Source organism: Artemia franciscana, chromosome 21, assembly GCF_032884065.1.
Source record: "Artemia franciscana chromosome 21, ASM3288406v1, whole genome shotgun sequence".
NCBI lineage: Eukaryota > Metazoa > Arthropoda > Branchiopoda > Anostraca > Artemiidae > Artemia > Artemia franciscana.
The window spans coordinates 29,489,284-29,511,584 of record NC_088883.1 but is presented as its reverse complement, the minus strand read 5'-3'; the positions used below and the strand labels follow the sequence as shown (position 1 = coordinate 29,511,584).

At 35.3% G+C, this 22,301-nt stretch overlaps 1 protein-coding gene across 1 annotated transcript in view; it reads right to left on the bottom strand.

Moving 5' to 3' along the window:
- Positions 1 to 21,399, bottom strand: part of LOC136040830 (neuronal acetylcholine receptor subunit alpha-10-like) — a 197,004-nt gene extending 175,605 nt beyond the window's left edge. The window contains exon 1 of the mRNA XM_065725166.1: positions 21,305 to 21,399. Within this exon, the coding sequence (XP_065581238.1) occupies positions 21,305 to 21,356 (52 nt within the window). The 5' untranslated portion in view covers positions 21,357 to 21,399. The remainder of the gene's footprint in view (positions 1 to 21,304) is intronic.
- Positions 21,400 to 22,301: the final 902 nt, after the last annotated feature.

Here is a 22,301-nt window from a genome sequence, read left to right as displayed (position 1 = left end):
TCACTCTAACGGAAATGAAAAGTTCTAGTGCCCTTTTTAAGTGACCAAAAAATTGGAGGACACCTAAGCCCCCTCCCACGCTAATTATTTTCCCAAAGTCAACAGATCAAAATTCGGAAATAGCCATTTTATTCAACGTAGTCGAAAAACCTTATAACTATGTATTTGGGGACCACTTGCTCCTCCACAGTCCACGTGGGAGGGGCTACAAGTTACAAACTTTGACCAGTGCTTACATATAGTAATGGTTATTGGGAAGTGTACAGGCGTTTTCAGGAGATTTTTTTGGTTGGGGGGAGGGGTTGAGAAGAGGGGGATAGGCTTGGGGAACTATCCATCGAGGAATTGGTCATGGGGGAAGAAAATTTCCATGAAGGCAGCGCAGGATTTACTAGCATTATTTAAAAAAAACAATGAAAAAATTAATATGAAAACGTTTTTTCAGCTTGAAGTAAGGAGCAGCATTAAAACTTAAAACGAACAGAAATTATTACCCATATGAGGGGCTCACCTCCTCCTAATACCTTGCTCTTTACGCTAAAGTATTTTTAGTAATGTCAACTATTTATTCTACGGGTTTTGTGATTCAGGGATCATTCTTAATGAATTGGGACAAAATTTAAGATTTAGTGTAAAGAGAGAGGTGCTGACGAGGGGGCAAACCCTCTCATATCTTCTATATATATAAAAGTAAGTTGTCTGTGTTTGTGTGGGTCTATCGGGTGATCGGGACATCGGGACACAAATGACGACCGGGACACCGCCGCATAGGTAATATAAATGACGACCAGGACACTCAAAGAGAAAGCGACCGGGAAACAAGGAATGTTCGATTAGCAATCACCATCAACAAAGCACCGGGACACAAATGACGACCGGGACACAGGGAGTATAAATGACGACCAGGACATAAGTAAAAAAAAACTAAATAAACTATAAAAAAGGTAAAAACTATAAAAAAACTAAAAAGAAAAAAAACTAAAAACTAAATAAAAAAAACTAAAAAAGCTAACAAACTGAAAAAAAAAGAAATAAAAAATAAATAAAAAAAGGAAACAAATGAAAAATAAAGGAGAAAAACAAAACTAAAAAAATAAAAATAAAAAAAAAGAAAAAAGAAAAAAAAACTAAAAAAAAAGTAAAAACCGAAAAAACTAAAAAGAAAAAAAGGGGAAAAATACAAAATTTATTTCATCATATACCATTTCAAAAACGAATGTATATACAGACCGGGACACCGGGATACAAATGACGACCGGGACATAGGGAATATAAATGACGACCGGGACACAGGGACACAACTACAACGGGGACTCCTGGGGGCACAGGGGGATATATAAATGGTGACAGGGACACAGGGAATGTTTGATTAGCAATAACCATCAACAAAGCTCAAGGGCAATCATTAGAATCATGAGGTATAAGTAAAAAACTAAAAAAAAGGTAAAAAACTAAAAACTAAAAAAAAGACCAATTCAAAAACGAATGTATATACAGACAAGGACACCGGGACACAAATGACGACCGGGACACAAGGAATATAAATGACGCCCGGGACACTCAAAGAGAAATCACAGACTGGGACACCGGGACACAAATGACGACCGGGACACAGGGAATATAAATGACGACCGGGACACAGGGACACAACTATAACGGGGACGCCGGGGGGCACAGGGGAATATATAAATGACGACGGCGACACAGGGAATGGTCGAATAGCAATCACCATCAACAAAGCTCAAGGGCAATCATTAGAATCATGAGTTATAACTAAAAAAACTAAAAAAAAAGGTAAAAAACGAAAAACTAAAAAAAAGACCAATTCAAAAACGAATGTATATACAGACCGGGACACCGGGACACAAATGACGACCGGGACACAAGGAATATAAATGACGCCCGGGACACTCAAAGAGAAATCACACACTGGGACACCGGGACACAAATGACGACCGGGACACAGGGAATATAAATGACGACCGGGACACTTGGACACAACTAAAACGGGGACGCCGGGGGCACAGGGGGATATATAAATGACGACGGCGACACAGGGAATGGTCGATTAGCAATCACCATCAACAAAGCTCAAGGGCAATCATTAGAATCATGAGGTATAGATATGAATACGGATTGTTTTCCCATGGACCATTATATGTTGCATGTTCAAGAGTCGGTAAACCTGACAATCTATTTATATGCACAGACAATGGGACAGCAAAGAATGTTGTATATTCGCAAGTTTTACGTAGTTAAAAACATTTATATATATAAAAATAAGTTGTCTGTGTTTGTTTGGGTCTGTCGGGTGACGTCATGTTTGTGTGTTGACTGACGTCATGTTTTCGACTGACGAAATTAAAGACCGAGACATCGGGACACAAATGACGAACGGGACACCGCCACATAGGGAATATAAATGACGACCGGGACACTCAAAGAGAAAGCGACCGGGACACAAGGAATGTTCGATTAGCAATCACCATCAACAAAGCACCGGGACACAAATGACGACCGGGACACAGGGAGTATAAATGACGACCCGGACATAAGTAAAAAAAAAACTAAATAAACTAAAAAAAGGTAAAAACTACAAAAAAACTAAAAAGAAAAAAAACTAAAAACTAATAAAAAAACTAAAAAAGCTAAAAAACTAAAGAAAATAAAAAATAAATAAAGAAAAAAGGAAAAAGAAATGAAAAATAAAGCAGAAAAACAAAACTAGAATAAATGAAAATAAAAAAAAAAGAAAAAAGAAAAAAAACTAAAAAAACAGTAAAAACCAAAAAAAATCTAAAAAGAAAAAAAGGGGAAAAATACAAAATTTATTTCATCATATACCATTTCAAAAACGAATGTATGGGGGGGGCGAAGCACCCCCACCCAACAGCTAGTGTGTAATAAAAACATGAGAATAAAAAGTTCTTTACGTAAGCTAATTTATAAGTTACGTACATCTTTTACTAATTAAAAGATTCGTAAAAAATTAAAAGTTCTAGTTGCCTTTTTAATTAACCAAAAAATTGGAGGGCAACTAGGCTTCCTCCCCCACTCTTTTTTCTCAAAATCATTCGATCAAAATTATGAAAAAGCCATTTAGCCAAAAAAATTAAATATGCAAATTTCGTTTTAATTATTCCTCTGCGGAGAGCCAAAAACAAAAAAAAGAATTTATTCAAAAACGTTCAGAAATTAAATAAAAAACAATTTTTATCAACTGAAAGTAAGGAGCGACATTAAAACTTAAAACGAACAAAAATTACTTCGTAAATGAAAGGGGCTACTTCCTCATCAACGCCCCGCTCTTTACGCTAAAGTTTTTTACTGTTTTAAAAAGAAGAGTTGAGAGAAACAGTCAAACTTTAGCGTAAAGAGCGGGGCGTTGATGAGGAAGCAGCCCCTTTCATATACGAAGTGATTTATGAATAGATCTAAAATGCGTCTAGGGAGGAGTGGTGGAAGTAATGGTATTTCGGTATTGTTGGTACTTTATATCCTTGATACTTGATGCTAAGCTGGGTTACTCGGTAAACCTGCCAATTTTGCACGCAATGCTACTCAGTATTGATAATTTAGAAATTGGCACTGTTGGATAGGAATTTATTTTTTCCAAAGTCTAGGGTGAAAGTTCTTTGTTCTTCTACCAATTTTTCTAAAGATAGTACCAAAAAAATAACTTTTCATTGAAATACCCAACAAAGGTATTTGTAAAAATCTAAGCGGAAAGGGTTATGAGAACATTGGGAAGAATCAGTGAAAAATCGTAGGCTTGACGTCATATTTATGAGTACATTTAAAGAGAATAAATTATATTTCCCCCCCCCCTCCCAATAATGAACTTATCGTTTTTACGTCTATGATGCTTATGTCATCACAAAAGGAAGATAGCTTAGTATAAAATATCAAGTGTAATTATTCTATTTACAAAAGGCGTTTGAAGTAGTTTCATAATGCCTAGAGTAGGTAAAGCAAGCAGCGAGAGAAATTATTAATGAGGACAATAGAGGACAAATTAAGACCTTAGATCATCAAACATGACAAGACCAATCCGATCCGATCAGATCTGAAAGATCCAAGCAGCTAAGGTAAAGGGTATTGACAAAAAATCTACAGTAAAGATAAAAAAATGAATAACAAAGAAATATACAGTCAGAATACTTGTGTCAGAGAATATTACAACGAGTCAAATACAAAAGTGAAGAACAAAGAAATGTTCATTGCGAAGATAATCGACGGAAGGAATTAAAACAAGAAAAAAAAGTGAAGATCGAATAAACACGCGGTTACAATACATGTGACAATAAGAAGTAGAACAAATTAGAAATGAAAGTCAAGAACAAAGAAATATACGGCTAGAAGATATGTCACATCGAAAACAAAAATTGCATCAAAAAATGACATCAAAAAAAGGCTCAGGTCTTTGGTTAGAAGACACGTGACAATGATAATCAAACAGTTCGTGGTAACGAACTGTAGTAAGGAGCGACCCGGCTCAATAGTAATCGAAACTCTAAAAAATAGAATTTGATACCAATAGTTGCATCAAAAGAATCACATTTTAATGCTGATTTTAAATATATAAGCTTCACCAAGATCAGTTATACCCATCAAAAGTTACGAGCCTAAGAAAATTTGCCTCATTTTAGAAAATAGGAGGAAACACCCCCTAAGAGTCATAAAATCTTAACGAAAATAACACCATCAGATTCAGCGTATCAGAAAACCTTATTGTAGCAGTTTCAAGCTTCTATCTACAAAAATGTGGAATTTCGCATTTTTTCGCAGAAGACGGATCATGGATGCATGTTTATTTGTTTGTTATTTTGTTGTTTTTTTCCCCCAGGGGTGATTGTATCGACAGAGTGGTCCTAGGATGTTTTGAGAGGGCTCTTCTTATGGAAATTAAAAGTTCTAGTGCCCTTTTTAAGTGACAAAAAAATTGGAGGGCTTCTAGGCCCCTCCCACGCTCGTTTTTTACCCAAAGTCACCGGATCAAAATTCTGGGATAGTCATTTTATTCACCATAGTCAAAAAACCTATTAATTATGTCTTTGGGGATGACTTACTCCCCCGCAGTCCCCGTGGGAGGGGCTGCAAGCTACAAACTTTGACCTGTGTTGACATATAGTAATGGTTACTGGGAAGTGTACAGACGTTTTCAGGGGGATTTTTTTTGGTTTAGGGGAGAGAGCTGGGGGGGGGTTACGTGGCAGAATATTTCCATGAAGACACTTCTCATGGGGGAAGAGAATTTCAATGAAGGGGGCGCAGGATTTTCTAGTATTATTTGAAATGAAAAAATAAATATGAAAAGTTTTTTCTACTGAAAGTAAGGAGCAACATTAAAACAAAACGAACAAAACTATTACGCATATGAGGGGTTTACCTCCTCGTTATACCACACTATTTACGCTAAAGTATTTTTAGCAATTCCAATTATTTATTCTAAGGCTTTTGTGATTCAGAGGTCATTCTTAAGGTTAATCTAAAGGTTAATCTAAGCTTTAGTGTAAAGAGTGAGGTATTGACGAGGGTTGAACCCCCTCATATACGCAATAAAAACATAAAAACATACAAATTTAGAAGTTCATTACGTAAGTTAATTCGTAAGTTACGTATATTTTTTACTAATGAAAACGTTTGTAAAAAATTAAAGTTCTATTTGCTTTTTTAAGTAATCAAAAACTTTGAGGGCAACTCGGCCTCCTCCCGCGCTTTTTTTTCTTAAAATCTTCCGATTAATTGCAATTAATTAATATGCAAATTTCGTTTTAATTATTTATGTGTGGAGAGAAAACATGCATTAATTCAAAAACGTCCAGAAATTAAATAAAAAAAACAAGTTTTTTTAAATGAAAGTAAGGAGCAACATTAAAACTTAAAACGAACAGAAATTACTCCGTATATGAAAGGGGCTTATCCTCCTCAACGCCCCACTCTTTACGCTAAAGTTTCTTACTGTTTTAAAAATAGAGTTAAGAGAAAGAGTCAAACTTTAGCGTAAAGAGCGGGGCATTGAGGAGGAAAACCCCTTTCATATACGGAGTAATTTCTCTTCATTTTAAGTTTTAATGTTGCTCCTTACCTTCATTTAAAAAAACTTGTTTTTTTATTTATTTAAAGGTAGGAACAGGGCAAAAATTAGTGATAAGAAAAGGGCCGAAAATTTGAGAATTTGCCAAGTGGAATAACGCTTAGGGAAGTGGTATAGACAAGAACGAAAGAGTTTTTGACACTTTGAAAAGGCAAGATTTTTCTTTGCGAGGAAAAATTAGAGGTAGTTCTAAAAGAATAGTAAAATAAGGTCGATGGTGTTGATAGTTTTGTAAAAGAGAATTTAATTATTGGGGCTATGAAGTTAGAGAGATAAATTACTTAAGATTATGACTATGATTTTTGTAAAAAAAGAAGTAATGAGTAACTTCAGGAAGACTTTAATTAGACATGTCTATAAGAAAAGATAATGATAAAAGTGAGTGTGGTGACAGTAGAAGCTGGTTCAGTGTAAAGTAAATTGCATAGTCAAATTGTCCTGTTTAGACTTAGAGATGTCTAGTAAAGGGAATTTTCAAGTAAAGGGAAAATAGAACTTCTTGGGTGGGTTAAATACATTTTAGGGCTGAAGCTAAGTTCATATAGACATTTTTTTTGTGGACCTGTTTTAGCCTTGGGTGACTGGGTGCTGTAGTGAGTTGTCTGTACGGCTGTCCTCCGACAAAACCTAGTATCTATATCTGAGTGAATTAAAAAAAAAACACCAAAACGTTGTTTTTTAAAGCTGCTTCTTTATTCGTATGATTTTTACATCTTTATAGTTATAGAAAAATAGCAAATAATTTACTAGTTTCAACTATACTAATTACAAGGCCTTAGCTTTTTTTGAAACAAGCGAGAAGGTAGATACTAGGTTTTTTCGGTGTTTTTCCAGTGATGTCAAGTTGAATTTCCACCGACAAAACCTAGTATCTACACTATTTGTGAGCTTTAGAAAAATCGGTATTTAAAGTTCTAGCCTTAGTAACATTATCAAATCACTTTGAACTCAAGAACGATTGAGCCACCATAAATCTGAAAATCTATTCTTCTTCGTATGGGTAATCTTCATCAATAGTCAAGTCAGGAACAGCTGTGACCGGAAGGTCTAGCCAAAATTGACGGCTGTTACATGGCATCATGGGGCATAGCTTTTTCACAATGACTTCCTTTTTGTTCCTTAGAAATGCCCCTTGGTGTCGAGTCAGGGTCTGGAATTTTCGTATGGTTGAATGACTTTTGCAGAAAGTCTGAAAGCAGCCCTTCATTACCGTCAAAGCTGGTGCGTTAAAACATATTTCTTGATCCTTTCCGGAATTCAGCTTCAACAATAGCATTCAGGTGAGGCAACTTCAGCTTTTTTGTGCAGGCTCTCTTCTTTGAAGTCCGATTCCTGGAAGAATTGTCCATAGTGATAGTATTAACTCCTTTCCTGGGTCGGTTAACACAAGTTAAAAAATCACTAAAGTCATTTATCTTGCCTATTTTTTTCATTTTCACCTCGATGTTCTGCTGCGTTATGGATATGTCCCTTTGTAAGGTATCTCAGAATAATGTGCTCCGACCCAAAAACTTAGTTTACTATTTGTACAAGGACTGCGTATAAAACCCAGTTCTTTTTCTGGCCCGAACAATGGTCCATCCAGAATATGAATGAATTGATGTCTCTTTCACTTGTTGCTGTGATCACTGACAAGAGAGAGTCCACAATGCTCTCCGCTCCTCTACCTCGCAACGCCTCATTCCATAGCATACAGAATGAGTTTCCTGACCCAAGAGATCCTGGATCTTTTGGGTATACCTTTGCAAATGTCTCAATAAAGACTATCAAACGACTCAAGAAAACTGAGTCTTTATTCCCGGGCAACTCGGGAATCAGGGTCACCTTTTGAAGATCAACTCTATACATTTTTTTTTCAGGACTGTCGTTTGCAATTGCACCTTCCTGATACTTGTGAGTAGCTTTTCTAGCCATGTCCATGTGCAGCAACCATTAACCTCTCCATGGTCTGTCTAGTTCCTGACCAGACTCTTCATCATTTACTTCATTATCATTATTTCTCTCCGAATATCTCTCACATGTGGGACAGGCATCAGACACCGGAATTCTCAAGGATATGTCCATGGTTTTCAAAATTTGCTTCTACGATTCGACTGAGGGTGTAACGTTAGAAAGATTCTTTTTTAGAAGATCATCAAATATAAACTGGATTGTCAACAAAGAAGGCAAGTACTTTACATTGGGAGCATTTTTTCTCCGTTGGGGGGGGGGTACAGGGTTTAAAACTGTTGATATGTGAAGTGACTTTTGCTCTGATTTCCACCGAAATCTTGTGCTGAGGCACCCTTTTTCCACGGGTTCCACAAACATTATGACCAACAATGCCACTTTTTATCATTTTGCACAATTCAGAGATAGGTCTATCAATTTTCAAGCCAAGGGTGTTCATAAATTTTTTTCCACTCTGGGATTTTTGTTGTGAGATGTTGCACAACCTTTAGAAGAAAATATAGCCTCAACTCATTTTTCTTGAATATCTGTTCGGTGAATTAAACTGTTCGGCGGTTGATTGGGGCCAACCTTACACAACTTGCAAGCCACTTAGACCTCGACTCGTACTGCTCTTTCCAAAAGCTATTCCATATGGTAAAACGATTTTCTCTGGTAATTTCTTTGCAGTGCTTCCTACAAAATTGTTCACAGGGGGTTGGATCAATAAACGGAAGTTTCTGTTTGTCTCACGTCACCTTTTCTTCTCCAGTTTGGCTCTTTTTCGTACAGGATGGGACGCAAGGCTAGGGACCATCGGTGTGATAGCTGCTACTTCACTTTTGTCACTAACTTTAGAGGACTTTCTAGCCTGTCGTGTTCTGTAGCTTCAGGTACGGGCATTTCAGCAAGTGCAGTTGGCAAATCAGCTGGTTCTGTATCTTGGTTTGTTATTACCATAACTGCAGTTATCTTGTTATATAACTCCAATATTTATCTCATCCAGAACAAGGGGCTGCATCAAATGGAAGTTTTTGTGCTATCGCTAACACAAGTTTCTAGCTGTACTCGAGAGAATTCCTTTTTGTGAACTTCCAGTGCATCTTCCACTTCTTCCATCGCATGTGATGAGGCTGTACTCTCAGCTTGAAGTTCTTGGTCTTTTTTTTTTCTTTCTATAATATAAAAATAAATTTTAATAGTTGAAACATTATCTAACTCTACTTTTTCAAATCCTCTTTCAACTTTACTTCCTTGGTATTTATTGGATTTACACCAGTCATCGTACAGGTGAAACAGAACGGAAGAAAATAATATCTTGAAGATTGCAATTCCTATAAAGTAAGTTTAGATATGATTCAAGCACTAATCCTGCTGAAATCAGTTAGTACAAACAAAGAAAATAAAAAAGATACGGAAGGTGGTGATATGGAAGGCGGTAACATTGCAGAAGTTACTGGAACTTCTACTGTCATAGTTGTTGTTTTGTTTTTTTGGAAACAGCACAATTAACAAGAGCTAAGAGCTCATATGGCACTTGTGACGAGGTCGGAAGAGCCAAGATCTCATATGGTATGAGCTCTAGCGAAATTCTAAGAATCAATAGATTGATTTAAAAGGAAAAATCAGAGGCTCAATGCCAGTCAAGATTTAAAATAAAAGCTCTTAGACACGATATCCTTCCAAACATCAAATTTTGTTAAGATCTGATCACTCCTTCTTAAGTTAAAAATACCTCATTTTTTCTAATTTTTCAGAATTAACCCTCCCCAGACAAAATATCCTTCCAAGCGTCAAATTTCATTAAGATCTAATCTCCCGTTCGTAAGTTAAAAATACCTCATTTACCAATTTAACCGTCCTCCCACTCCCCCCCCCAACATAGTCGAATCGGGGAAACGACAATTTCTAATTTAATCTGGTCTGGTTCCTGATAGGCCTGTCAAGTTTCCTCGTTCTAGCTTACCTGGAAGTGCCTAAAGTAGCAAAACCGGGACAGACAGACAGACCAACCGACAGAATTTGCAATCGCTATATGTCACTTGGTAGATACCAAGTGGCGTAAAAACTGATTTGGCAGCCAATCTTCAGCCTTCCGGTATTTTTCTGTTTGTGTGTCTACTGTTTACAAAAACAACACAGTATACCCAGCCAGTGTCAAAGCTGTACCTACTGACTCATATGATAGTAACCATGACTTTAAAAAAGAGTCTCACCTTTTATCTTCCAGCTCATACTGTTCTTTTGCACTATTTCTAGCAAGAGCTACAAGTAATTTCCCTCTCTCCATTCAGATCTACTGCAAATAGGTCAGTTGATTGGAATAACTGGATGACAAAAATTAGCAAAAAACGCATGTATTGTAGTTTTGTAAATGATAAAAGTTATAATGCTGATGATTTTCTTGCTGGTGGATCACAGTTTGTCAGATACTAGGTTTTGGACAAAAAGTAAATTTACAGTATGTACAAACTAGGTAAAACCCAAAAATAAAGCTGAGACCTTCTATAGATACTAGACGAGATCTATGAATTGAGCCTTGGATAAATATTACAAGTTCACCATTGGATTCCTCGTGGTCTGATTAGGTGGGCTCCACTCCTAGCTCGAATTCGATTTTTTGTGTAGATACTAGGTTTTGTTGGAGGACAGCCGTGTAGTAGTAGTAGTTATATGTTTTGCATGGACTTTTCTACAGCTATCAATAACACAAATATTTATTATTTGAGAACTAATTTGTCACATTTCGTACTTAGTCACTTTGTGATTTTATTCAATTCAAAATTTGTGTAATTATTTCTTAAACGCTTAGAGACACGAAATAAGGACGCAATTTAGCTTTCCATGTTAAACGGTTACCATTTTAAAAATGACACCGATATAGGAACAATGGAAATCCAACAGTTCATGGTAAGGAACTGTAGTAAGGAGCGACCCGGCTCAATAGCAAACGAAACTCTAAAAAACGCAATTTTGATGCTAAAATATACATCAAAAGGATCGGATTTTCATACTGATTTTAAATATATAAGTTTCATCAAATTTAGTCTTTGTCATCAAAATTTTGATAATAAAAGATACATCAAAAGAATCATATTTTTATGCTGATTTTAAATATATAAGGCTAATCAAGTTTAGTCTTTTTTATCAAAAACTAAGAGCCTGAAAAATTTGCCTTATTTTGGAGAATAAGGAGAAACACCCCCTTAAAGTAACAGAGTTTTAACAAAAATTTCACCACCGCATTAACTGTATCAGATAACCTTATCGCAAAAGTTTCAAGCTCCTATCAACAAAAATGTGGAACTTCGTATTTTTCGCCAAAAGACAAATCACGGGTGCGTCTTTATTTGTTTTTTTTCCTGGGCTCATCGTATCGACCAAGTGGTCCTAGAATACAAAAAGGGCTCATTCTAAAAGAAATGAAAAGTTCTAGTCCCCTTTTTAAGTGACCAAAAAATTTGGAGGGCACCTAGGCCCCCTCCCACGCTCATTTTTTCCCAAAGTCTACGGATCAAAGTTTTGAGATAGGCCTGGTCATTGGGTTCAGCATAGTCGAAAACCATTATAAATATGTCTTTGGGAATAACTTACACCTCCACAGTCCCCAGGGGAGGGGCTGCAAGTTACAGACTTTGACCAGTGTTTACATTGAGTAATGGTTATTGGGAAGTGTACAGATGTTTTCAGGGGATTTTTTGGTTGGGGGAGGGGGTGAAGGGGAGGGGACTATGTGGGAGGATGTTTACTTGGAGGGACATGTCATGGGGGAAGAGAAATTTAATGAAGGGGGCGCAGGATTTTCTAGCATTACTATAAAAAAAAACAATGAAAAAATCAACATGAGAAAGTATTCTTAATAATTTCAACTACTTATTCTACGGCCTTTCTGATTCAGGGGTCATTCTTAAAGAATTGGGACAACACTCAAGCTTTATTGTAAAGAGCGAGGGGCCAAACCCCCTCGTATACATAATAAAAACATAAGAATAAAGAAGTTTGTTACGTAAGTTAGTTCTTCAGTTACGTATATTTTTTACTATTAAAAATATTCGTCAAAAATTGAAAGTTCTAGTTGCCTTTTTAAGTAACCAAAAAATTGGAGGGCAACTATGCCTCCTTCCCCACCCCTTATTTCTCAAAATCTTCTGATCAAAATTGAGAGAAAGCCATTTAGCCAAAAGAAAGAATTAATATGCAAATTTCGTTTTAATAATTTATGTGTGGAGAGCCGAAATCAAACATGCATTAATTCAAAAACGTTCAGAAATTAAATAAAAAAACAGTGTTTTTAACTGAAAGTCAGGAGCGACATTAAAATTTAAAACGAAGAGAAATTACTCCGTGTGTGAAAGGGGATGTTCCCTTCTCAACACCCCGCTCTTTACGCTATAGTTTTTTACTGTTTAATAAAGTAGAATTTCGAAAAAGAGTAAAACTTTTGCGTAAAGATCGAGGTGTTGAGAAGGGAACACCCCCTTTCATACACGTGTTCGTTTTAAGTTTTAATGTCGCTCCTTAATTTCGGTTAAAAAAAACTTCTTTTTTTTTATTCACTGTACCGTAAAATGACAATACAAGTATCAAGGATGTCGGTGAATCAAAACGATTAGTAGTTTTGGGCGATGTAACATTAAAAATATAGTAAATAAACATAAAGTTCAATTTTTTAGCCTATTTTACTCAACAGTATTTGACCTAAATAATTCCTCTGCTAGTATATTCATGCAGGTAGTTCATAGGCCACGATACCATTATGCAATTTGATGAGCCGTTCTTTAATCCATATGAATGTTATAGAGGGAATCTCCATGGCATAGGTGGCAAGTTTGGGCGGTTGCTTGTTCCCGCGGGAATTAGGAGTTGAACAATGTTATGTCGTGTCCCTATCATGTGAATCATTTTGATGGACTTTGTCTTAACACGCTAATACAAATAAAAAGGCCACTGACCTTTTGAAAAGATATTGTTGAAATGAACGAATTTTCAAATGTATATAGATTGGATATGCTTATTCAGATACAAAATAGAAAGGAGAATAAATATAAAAGCACTTACGTCAGCACATACCACCAGAGTCCATGAGTGTGGATACAGGTTTTGAGACATGAGGGCATAAGAACAGGTTTAAAAATTACGGTGAAGTAGACTATGTCAAATAGACTAGGAATAAGGGTAAAGAGGTGATGTTGGGTAATAAGGAAGTTGAGTGAAAGGATATCTCCACTTACTTGGGTAGTATTATGACCGAAGTTTGCAGATTCAGTGATGACGTAAAAAGTGGATCAGTCAAGGTGCAGAGTGCCTAATTGCAGTTGAAAAGGTTTGGAAGAACAAGAAGGTAAGTGTGTGGTCAAGATAAGAAAATGGAAGCAAGAGTAATAACAAAGATTAATTACACTTCTAAAACATAGGGCTTTTCAATGGTCCAGGAAACATTAGCAAATTTTGTCCATAGGAATTATCTAAGAGCAATTTTTTGTACTCATCTGACTATGTGTCAACACTAAACTGTTCAAAACAAGATGATTCGACTCTACTCTGTTGGGCTATAATGGAAGAAAGGTCAAGATAGCTAGGCTACGTGTTACGGATGAAGGAACACATATTGGCGAATAATTATAGTTTTTGACCATTCACGAAGGACCAAATGAAAGGCTTGGTCAATAGCCTTTTTATTTGTATTGGTGTGTTAAGACAAAGTCTATCAAAATGATACACATGATAGGGACAGGACACAGCATTGTTCAACTCCTAATCCCCACGGAAACTAAAGAGTAATTATCTAAGAGCAATCTTTTGTACTCATCTGACTGTTTGTCAGCACTAAACAGTTCACAACAAAGTGGTTCGATTCTAATCTGTTGGGCTATAATGGAAAACAGGTCAAGATAGCTAGGCTACGTGTTACGGATGAAGGAACACAGATTGGCAAAGAATTATGGTTTTTGACCATTCACCAAGGACCAAATGAAAAGCTTAGTAAATAGCCTTTTTATTTGTATTAGTGTGTTAAGACAAAGTCCATCGAAATAATGTACATGAAAGGGACAGGACACAACATTGTTCAACTCCTAATTCCCACGGGAACTGAAAAGGAATTATCTGAGAGCGTTCTTTTGTACTCATCTGACACTATGTCAACACTAAACTGTTCACGACAAGGTGGTTCAATTCTACTCTGTTGGTCTGTAGTAGAAGAAAGTTCAAGATAGCAAGAAAAGCAAGTTGTCCCCGAATGGGATGTGAAGAGGTTATGTGTAAGCGGTTAAAAGAAATTTGAACCTGACAGGAGGGGGATAAAAACCAAACCCTCCAATAGATTAGGGTGAAATAGGAGCGTGGACGTCACTGTTGAGCTGTTTGGTTTGAATTGTTGTAGTGGATTGTATTTAGTAGAATTAATAGGTATAAAGGAATTGTAAATTGTGTTATTGTAATAGTTGTAAACTATGTGGTTTTCCGTGCCGTTTTGTATGATAAGCAACTGCATTAGATTAGTTAGCTTGCGAGGAACAATAAAAACGAACAGCAAAGGATAAAAGGAAACAGTTATCTGTCAAAGTGGGAATAGTAGCTAACAGGAAAAATGGGGGATTAATTATGTGTATGAGAAACTTCAAGCTATTGGCAGAAAAAGTTTCCAATGAAAGTTAATTTTCTGGTTAACTTTGACGTATAATTTTAACTTACTTTTCTTTACCTTTCTACAAGATATTTAGTTTACGGGTCCTACTAAAGAATAGAATGTTTGGCAAATTGTGTTTCACTAACTTCAAGGAGCTTCTTGCTTTGGTACGTGGTAAGCAGTTCGTGTCAAGTTAGTAAATTAAGTAATGTCAAGTAAATGGACAACCCAGACTTGTCCCAGTTAAAGATTAGAACGGAGCCACAATTATTGATAAGGAAAGATTTAAAGAGAGATAGGCAGATCATTTCAATAAAGTTCTAAACCGAGATACAGTTGCAGGTAAAGATATAGAAAGAAATTAAAAAGTCTGTAACACCTCAGATGTGAAAGAAAATTTGTTTTGTGGGGCAGAGTTAGCGACAGTACTAAAAGGATTAAAAATATTCAGGCTCCATATGTTGATAGTGAGGTAAATGGGTTTATTCGATGTGATGGCTCTAAGGTTAGAAATAAATTACTGAAGATGGGTGCCGTCCAGGAGGGGGCAGGGGTGAGGAGGAAGTAATTATAAAGAAACCACAGGAAAGAGATCAGAATAGGGAAAACCATAAAAAGAATGTGAGCTGCCCCATATTTCACTGCCTGCCAACAAATTTTGACCATTAACAAGGAAAATATAAGTTCTAACTTGTGACTGACTGACCTCTTTCGAGTTTTCCAGAAACATCTTTTTTATGTGATTTGGTTGGAGTAAAAAAAAAAAAACTAAATTCATCATAGCAATAAATGATAAGTAAATAACAATCGTTGTCAACAAGGAAAGTATAAGAGCCTAATTATTGATAATATTCAATTAAAGAATCAGCTTTTTATGGTGATACTAAATATGTATTTGTTTATTAGTAATTAAATGTTTCCCCTAAACGGAATACTGGGAATTTCTGTATTTTCCCCCTGAAGGGATAAGTTTTTTGTGTTTTATTATCATTTTTTGTCTAGTGTTTATCTTGCTGTCAATTTGAAAAAGATTTTGTACAGTTACGAAGTATATGGGGGTCAAATATATTGTTTTTTTTATTCAAAATTAAATGGAAAATATTTAATTAAAAATTTTATTTTGTTTTCTTAATCTTAGTTTTAATGTTTTACTTTGAACAAACTACTTTGATAATGCGCTACTTTTGTAAACACCGAGTCTAAAGGCATTAATCATTTTGGTGTTTTATAACTAAGTTCAAAACTCTCGATATTGTTAGAACATATTCGTCCAACGCTATAGCATTACTCAGCAAAACTGAATTCTGGAAATTTATATCTCAGTTTTTGTAAGTAATCTACTGTTTTGTGTATTTTTTTTTTATTTGTGTTTTGGCCAAACAACAAATTTCAATATTAGCTGTATAATAGACCTTTGGATCTATCGGTACGTCGAATATTATTTAAATAAAGGGATTAAAAACCAGCAAAATCTTTGTGGATTCTATAGGGCAGAAGCTGTTCTAACCACCATTATTTACAACTTGAGCACAGACTAATATTAATTGACCATCTCCCTCAACACGCCCTAAACATCCTGGGATATCATAAATATATCCTTTTGATAACCTTGAATTTTTCCTCGACACACCTTTTTCCCTCGACACACCTGGAAGTGTTTCCTCAATCACGCCTTAACTTTTTCACACCTCATACCTCTACAACTACAACTCAAGCTTTCCTCAACACCCCTTTTTTTCGACGCACCTGGAAGTTTTTCCTCAATCACACCTCAATCAGTTCAACTTTTTCCTTGCCACACCTGGAAGTTTTAGTTTATGGCAATTAGGCATTTGCTAGATATTCCAGATACGTTCTTTTGAAAAAACAAACAAACACAGAAGAAAATGGGGCATAGTTATTTGATTAGGTTGAACAAATCCTTGAAATTTCCAACTTTATACCTTTAGCCACTAATGAGAAATTGCAGATGTGCCCCTTTGACAACCATGATGTATATGGTATTTATAAATTGTAGTTATAGTAGTAGTAGTAACAGTAGTAATTGGAGCAGTAGTACTCCTGATACTAGTAATTTTAGTAGTAGTAGTTGTAGTCGTAGAAGTAGCATTAGTCGTTGAAATTGCAGCAGTAGTAGTTATAGTAGCAGTAGTTGTAGCAGTAATGTCAGTCGCAGTAGCTGTAGCAGAAATAGTTGCAGTAGCAGTGGTTGTAGCAGTAGGGGTCAATGCAATAGTAATCGTGGTAGCAGCGGTGTTGTTGTAGTTAATTGGACGTAGCCTTAGTAGGCAGTAGTAGTTTTAGTAACAGTCGTAAGAATAGTAGCGATAGTTGAAGCGGTTATAGTAGTTGGTGTAGAAGAAGTAGCATTAGTCGTAATAGTAGTAGTCGTACTTGCAGTTGTCCTAGTATTGGCACTAGTAGTATTAGTAGTCTCAGCAACCCTAGTCTTGGTAGTAATTAAATAAAAAATAAACAATTTTTTGTAACTGCAAGTAAGGAGCGACATTAAAACTTAAAATGAACAGAAATTATTCAGTATAGGAAAGAGGTTGTTTCCTGCTCAAAGTCCCGCTCTTTACTCTAAAGTTTTTTTTTTGTTTTAAAAAGTGGAGTTGTGAAAAAGAGTTAAAATTCACCATAAAGAGCGGGGCGTCGAGGAAGGGAAAACCCCTTTCAGATAAGGGAAAATTTCTCTTTGTTTTAAGTTTTAATGTCACTTGTTACTTGCAGTTAAAAGTTGTTTTTTTTATTTAATGTCTGAAGGTTTTTGAATTAACACAGATTTCAATTTTGCTCACCATATATGAAGAATTAAAACGCAATTTGCATGTTAATTTTACTTTTATTTAACTTATACTAGCCTAAGTTTGATTTTTGTTTTATAGTCAGATGACTGAAATGAATGAATGAACGAAAGAAAAAATTTTACGAATAACAATTCGAGTAATAACCTCTTTTAAAAGTAAAAAAGAAACTTTAGCCTAAGAGCGAGCTAATGAGGAAAAGCAACCTCCCTTAAGTACGTAATATTTTCTGTTCGTATTAAATTTTAATGTTGCTCCTTACTTTAAGTTAAAAAGACTTATTTATTTATGTAATTGCTGATCATTTTTTAAATAATATTGTGAAATCTATTCCCTCCTCTGAGAAAAAATCCATTCCTTCACGGGAAATTTCTCCATGGAAAGATTATCCCACGTAGCTCAAATTTGCAATATTTGCGGAACTAATTTTGTAAGGCATAGTAACAGAACGAACAAAGAGGTAGATACTTCTTATATTAAATAAGAAAAAGAAGTATTTTTAAATGCAAATAAGGAGCAACATTAAATTTTAAAACAAACATAAATTATTCCGTATATTTAAAGGGTTGTCCCCTCCTCAACACCTCGCTCTTTACGCTAAAGTTTTTTTTATTGTTTTAAAAGTAGAGTTGTAACAAAGAGTCAAACTTTAGCGTAAAGAGCAAAGTGTTGAGGACTAAAATAACTGACTAAAATAACGAACTCAAATGACTAAAATAAATGAATGAAAGAAAGAAAAGATCTTACTTCCAGTTGTAAAAAACTTTCTTTTATTAATTTTTGTCATTGTTTTTTTAAATAATGCTAGAAAATGCTCTCCCCCCTTCATGGAAATTCTCTTCCCTAATGATAATTTCCTCCCTGGGAAGATCCTCCCAAGTAACTCCCTCCCCCAGATCCTCCCACCCCTCAACGTGAAAAATTCCCCCTGAAAACGTCTGTACACTTCCAAATAACCATAACTATATGGAAACAAAGGTCAAAGTTTGTAACTTGCAGCCCCTCCCCCGAAGACTCAGGGGGATTAAGTTGTCACCAAAGACATAGTAGTTAGGTTTTTCAACTATGCCGAACAAAATGGCTATCTCAAAATTTGATCTGGTGACTTTGGGAAAAATGAGCATGGGAGGGGGCCTAAGTGCCCTAAATTTTTGGTCACTTAAAAAGAGCATTAGAACTTTTAGTTTCCGTTAGAACAAGCCCTCTCAATACATTCTAGGGCCACTAGGTCAATACGATCACCCCTGGATAATAAAAACAAAAACAACTAAACACGCATACGTGATCTGTCTTCTGGCAAAAAATGCAAAATTCCCCATTTTTGTAGATAGGAGCTTGAAACCCCTACAGTAAGGTTTTCTGATACGTTGAATCTGGTGGTTTGAATTTCGTTAAGATTTAATGACTTTAAGGGGGTGTTTTCTCCTAGTTTTTAAAACAAGACAAATTTTCTCAGGCTCGTAACTATTTATGGGTAAGACTAAACTTGATGAAACCTGTATATTTAAAATCAACATCAAAACACTATTATTTTAATGTAATTATTTGTAACTATTTTGATGTAAATATCAAAAATTTCGTTTTTTAGAATTTCGGTTACTATCGAGCTGGGTCGCTTCTTACTGCAGTTCGTTACCACGAACTGTTTGATAGCATTAATAGTCGTAGTAGAAGTATTTGTAGCGTTACTAGCGTAGTATTAATTGTATTCGTAATAGTCTTTGTAGGAGCTATCGTAGTAGGATACCCTTAGTACTTCTGGTAGTATTGATAGTGGTTGCAATAGTGGTTGCAATAGTGGCTGTATTAGTAGTAACAGTCGTAGTATTCATAATGGTAGTAACTGTAGTTGCAGTAATAAGTTCAGCAGCAATCCCAATAACCATATTAATAATAGTCGTAGTAACAGTGGCACTAATTGTAGCAGTTGTAATGGCTATAGTTGTAGCTGTAGTACCCGTTGTTGTTACGATCTTGGTAATAGTCATAGTAGTAGTAGTAGTCGCTGCAGTAGTAATTGTAATAGCAGCTTAGTAACTGTAGTAGTTGTAATTAAAGTGGTTGCAAGTGTAGCAGTCTCAGTAGTCATAGTCATGCGTCAGGCTAGTCGTAGTAATAGTGGCTGTATTAGTTTTAGTAGAGCAAGTCGTAGAATCTGCAGTAGTAGTAGTTTTGTAGTGATAGTCGTAGCTCTTGTAATCGGTGTGATAGTAATTGTAGTAGTCAATTTCGTAGTAGCTATATAAGTAATAGTTGTAATAGTAGTCCTTAAAGTCACAGTGGTTGTAGTAGTAATAGCGGCCATAGTAGTAGTAGCTGTAGTAGTAGTAGTGGTACTAGTAGTAGTAATACTAGGAGTAGCAGTGGTATCCACACAGCATCCACATAGATTTACTTAGTTTATCATCCGCATGCCCTGTCGTAGTAGTAGTAGCAGCAGTAGTTGCAGTAGTAGTCACAGTAATGTATTCATCAGAAATAAATCCTATAATGATTCTAACTCAAAAGGACCGGGAATTACTATTAAACAATAAACGAAACCAAGACAAAAATAAATTAAGTCAGCAATCATAGCAAACAGCTAGTAAAAAGCCATTAAGGTAAATGAATAAATAAATCCTAAAACAAGTAAAAATGAAAGGAAAATGAATATTTAAGTTAAACTTAAAACGAACAAATATCACTACAAACCAGAGTTTGGCAACTGCCATACTCTTCACTGCCAAGTTTTGAGTTTAGCTACGTCCAAACTATCGTGTCATTTGTGCTTTACTGAAAACGAAATATATCACGGATACTTTTTTATATTTACGAAATTGAAAAATAAAATTAAAGTGAAATAAAATCTTGATTGGCGTGTTTTTATAAAATTAATATCATAATATATTGAATATTCCATTTATTTTTGATTGCTTTCTTTCCAAGGACTGCGGAAGACACATATAGTTTTGAATAGTGACGCAATAAGTGTTAGGTTTTTACGGTATGGGGATGGGGAACAATGCAGTAGCCAAACTCTTGTTTGTAGTGACTTTTGTTCGTTTTTAGTTTGACTTGAAGATTAAATTTAATTTTTTACTTTTAACTTTTAATTTAATTTTTTATCGGTCTATTTGCTATAAATTTTTATTTAATTTCTGTTCGTATTGGGTTTCATTAAATGATTTATTGCAATTTTTGGTCTTTTAAGGTTTGAAGTATCATAAAAACATTTTTGCTGGTCTTAACTTTTGATGGCTGTAAAGTTTTTTTTTTAAACTTCTTTTTTGGAAAGTATTTTAAAATTAGTTACAATCAAATAAGTTGCCTCCAAAGTTTCTAAGGGATGATTCCTTCCATGCAAAATTGTTAGGGGAAAAATAAATAAATAATGTGTTGAAGCCCTATCACTCCCTACTTAGGCAGTACTATCCATGACCCAAGAAGGGGTGAAATGGGGTACTTAGCGTCAAAAAGATCCAGTTTTCAGCAAGTTTTGCGAGTGAAAAAATGAAAAAATACCAGAATATTTTTCAGCTTACATTTTGAGTAAATAAAACAGCCATATTTTTTAAAAGAAAAACACACAAATTAAATATTTAAAACTGTTTCAACTAATTAATAGACATTGTTAAGTTAAAAGTGGCTATAAATACAAAAATAGAAGAAGCCTGTAAATATTGCCAACTGTGATTTCTAAAATACTCCTTCTAAGTAATTGCTGAAGCTCCAGATCTGGGCGAGGAGCAATAGAAGCAGCTGAAAGCTAAGACGAAAAACGAATTTAATTCAACAATTCCTCTAAATTCTAAAATATGAAATAATGAAACTATATTTCAAGCCTTTTGGATTTTGAAACCTTACCCAAACATAGAATATGTGCTATAACATTGTAAAAGTGAAACTTATGATGCATTTAGTCCTATTTCCTTTATTCTATCTCAGTCAGTCTACCGAGCAATACTGGCTATAACGAACCTAGGCTCTAGGGATATGAAAGAAACGAGTGGACGTGGAAAGTAATGAAAAGAGGAGCAATTGACGTAATTACAAGAGATCAAAAAGATAGGAATCGAGGAGAAAATTTGTTTCTATGAGATTGCCTAAGGCTAAAAAACATAGAATCCTCCAAGATAAATTAAAATAAAAGCTATCTCAACTAAGAACTTTGGTATAGGGCGTAGCTCCAGCATTTTGTTCGCAGGAGAGGGGCAATAGATGTCTCTATATGGGGAGTCAAGGAGCATAGGCTATATAATAATTTTGTCTCTAATTTATTGGGGGTGGCTACAACCCTTTTGCCTCCCCCCAAATGAAGACACTGCTTTGTTTTGCTAAGTTGTATCTACAAAACACTCCATTCAGTTTGTTATTCTGCTATACCAAAAATTAACGCGTATTCTTTTGTTTTTGTCTTTCATTTACAATTCTTACGGCTTTGAAATGAGTCCATCTTATCCGCAATATGGGTTTGTCACGGGGATTTATTATCGGTGCCTCTATCTAGGGCGCGTTTTGAGAGTCTTAGCATGTGTTTCAGGGCTAGTGGATCTTGATGCCATAATAGTTATGCAAGCAATAGCTTAAGGTATACTTATACCAAAGTAATGCTTGTTGCTTTTCTCACAATAGTTAAGCTGTTTCTTCAATACCGAAAGATCAATATTGCTAGTAATAAAGTTATCTAAAACACTGCAAAGATTGAGTGTATATATTGTATTTCATTTTAAAGGCAGAGGAGGTACCACCAAATTCAAAAGCTGTTGTGCTGATCACCGTTACATGGTCTCCGTTTCATTTTTGTCCATTCCTCTATTGGGAACCTTTTATGACATCATTTATATTTTTGGGCAATATTTTG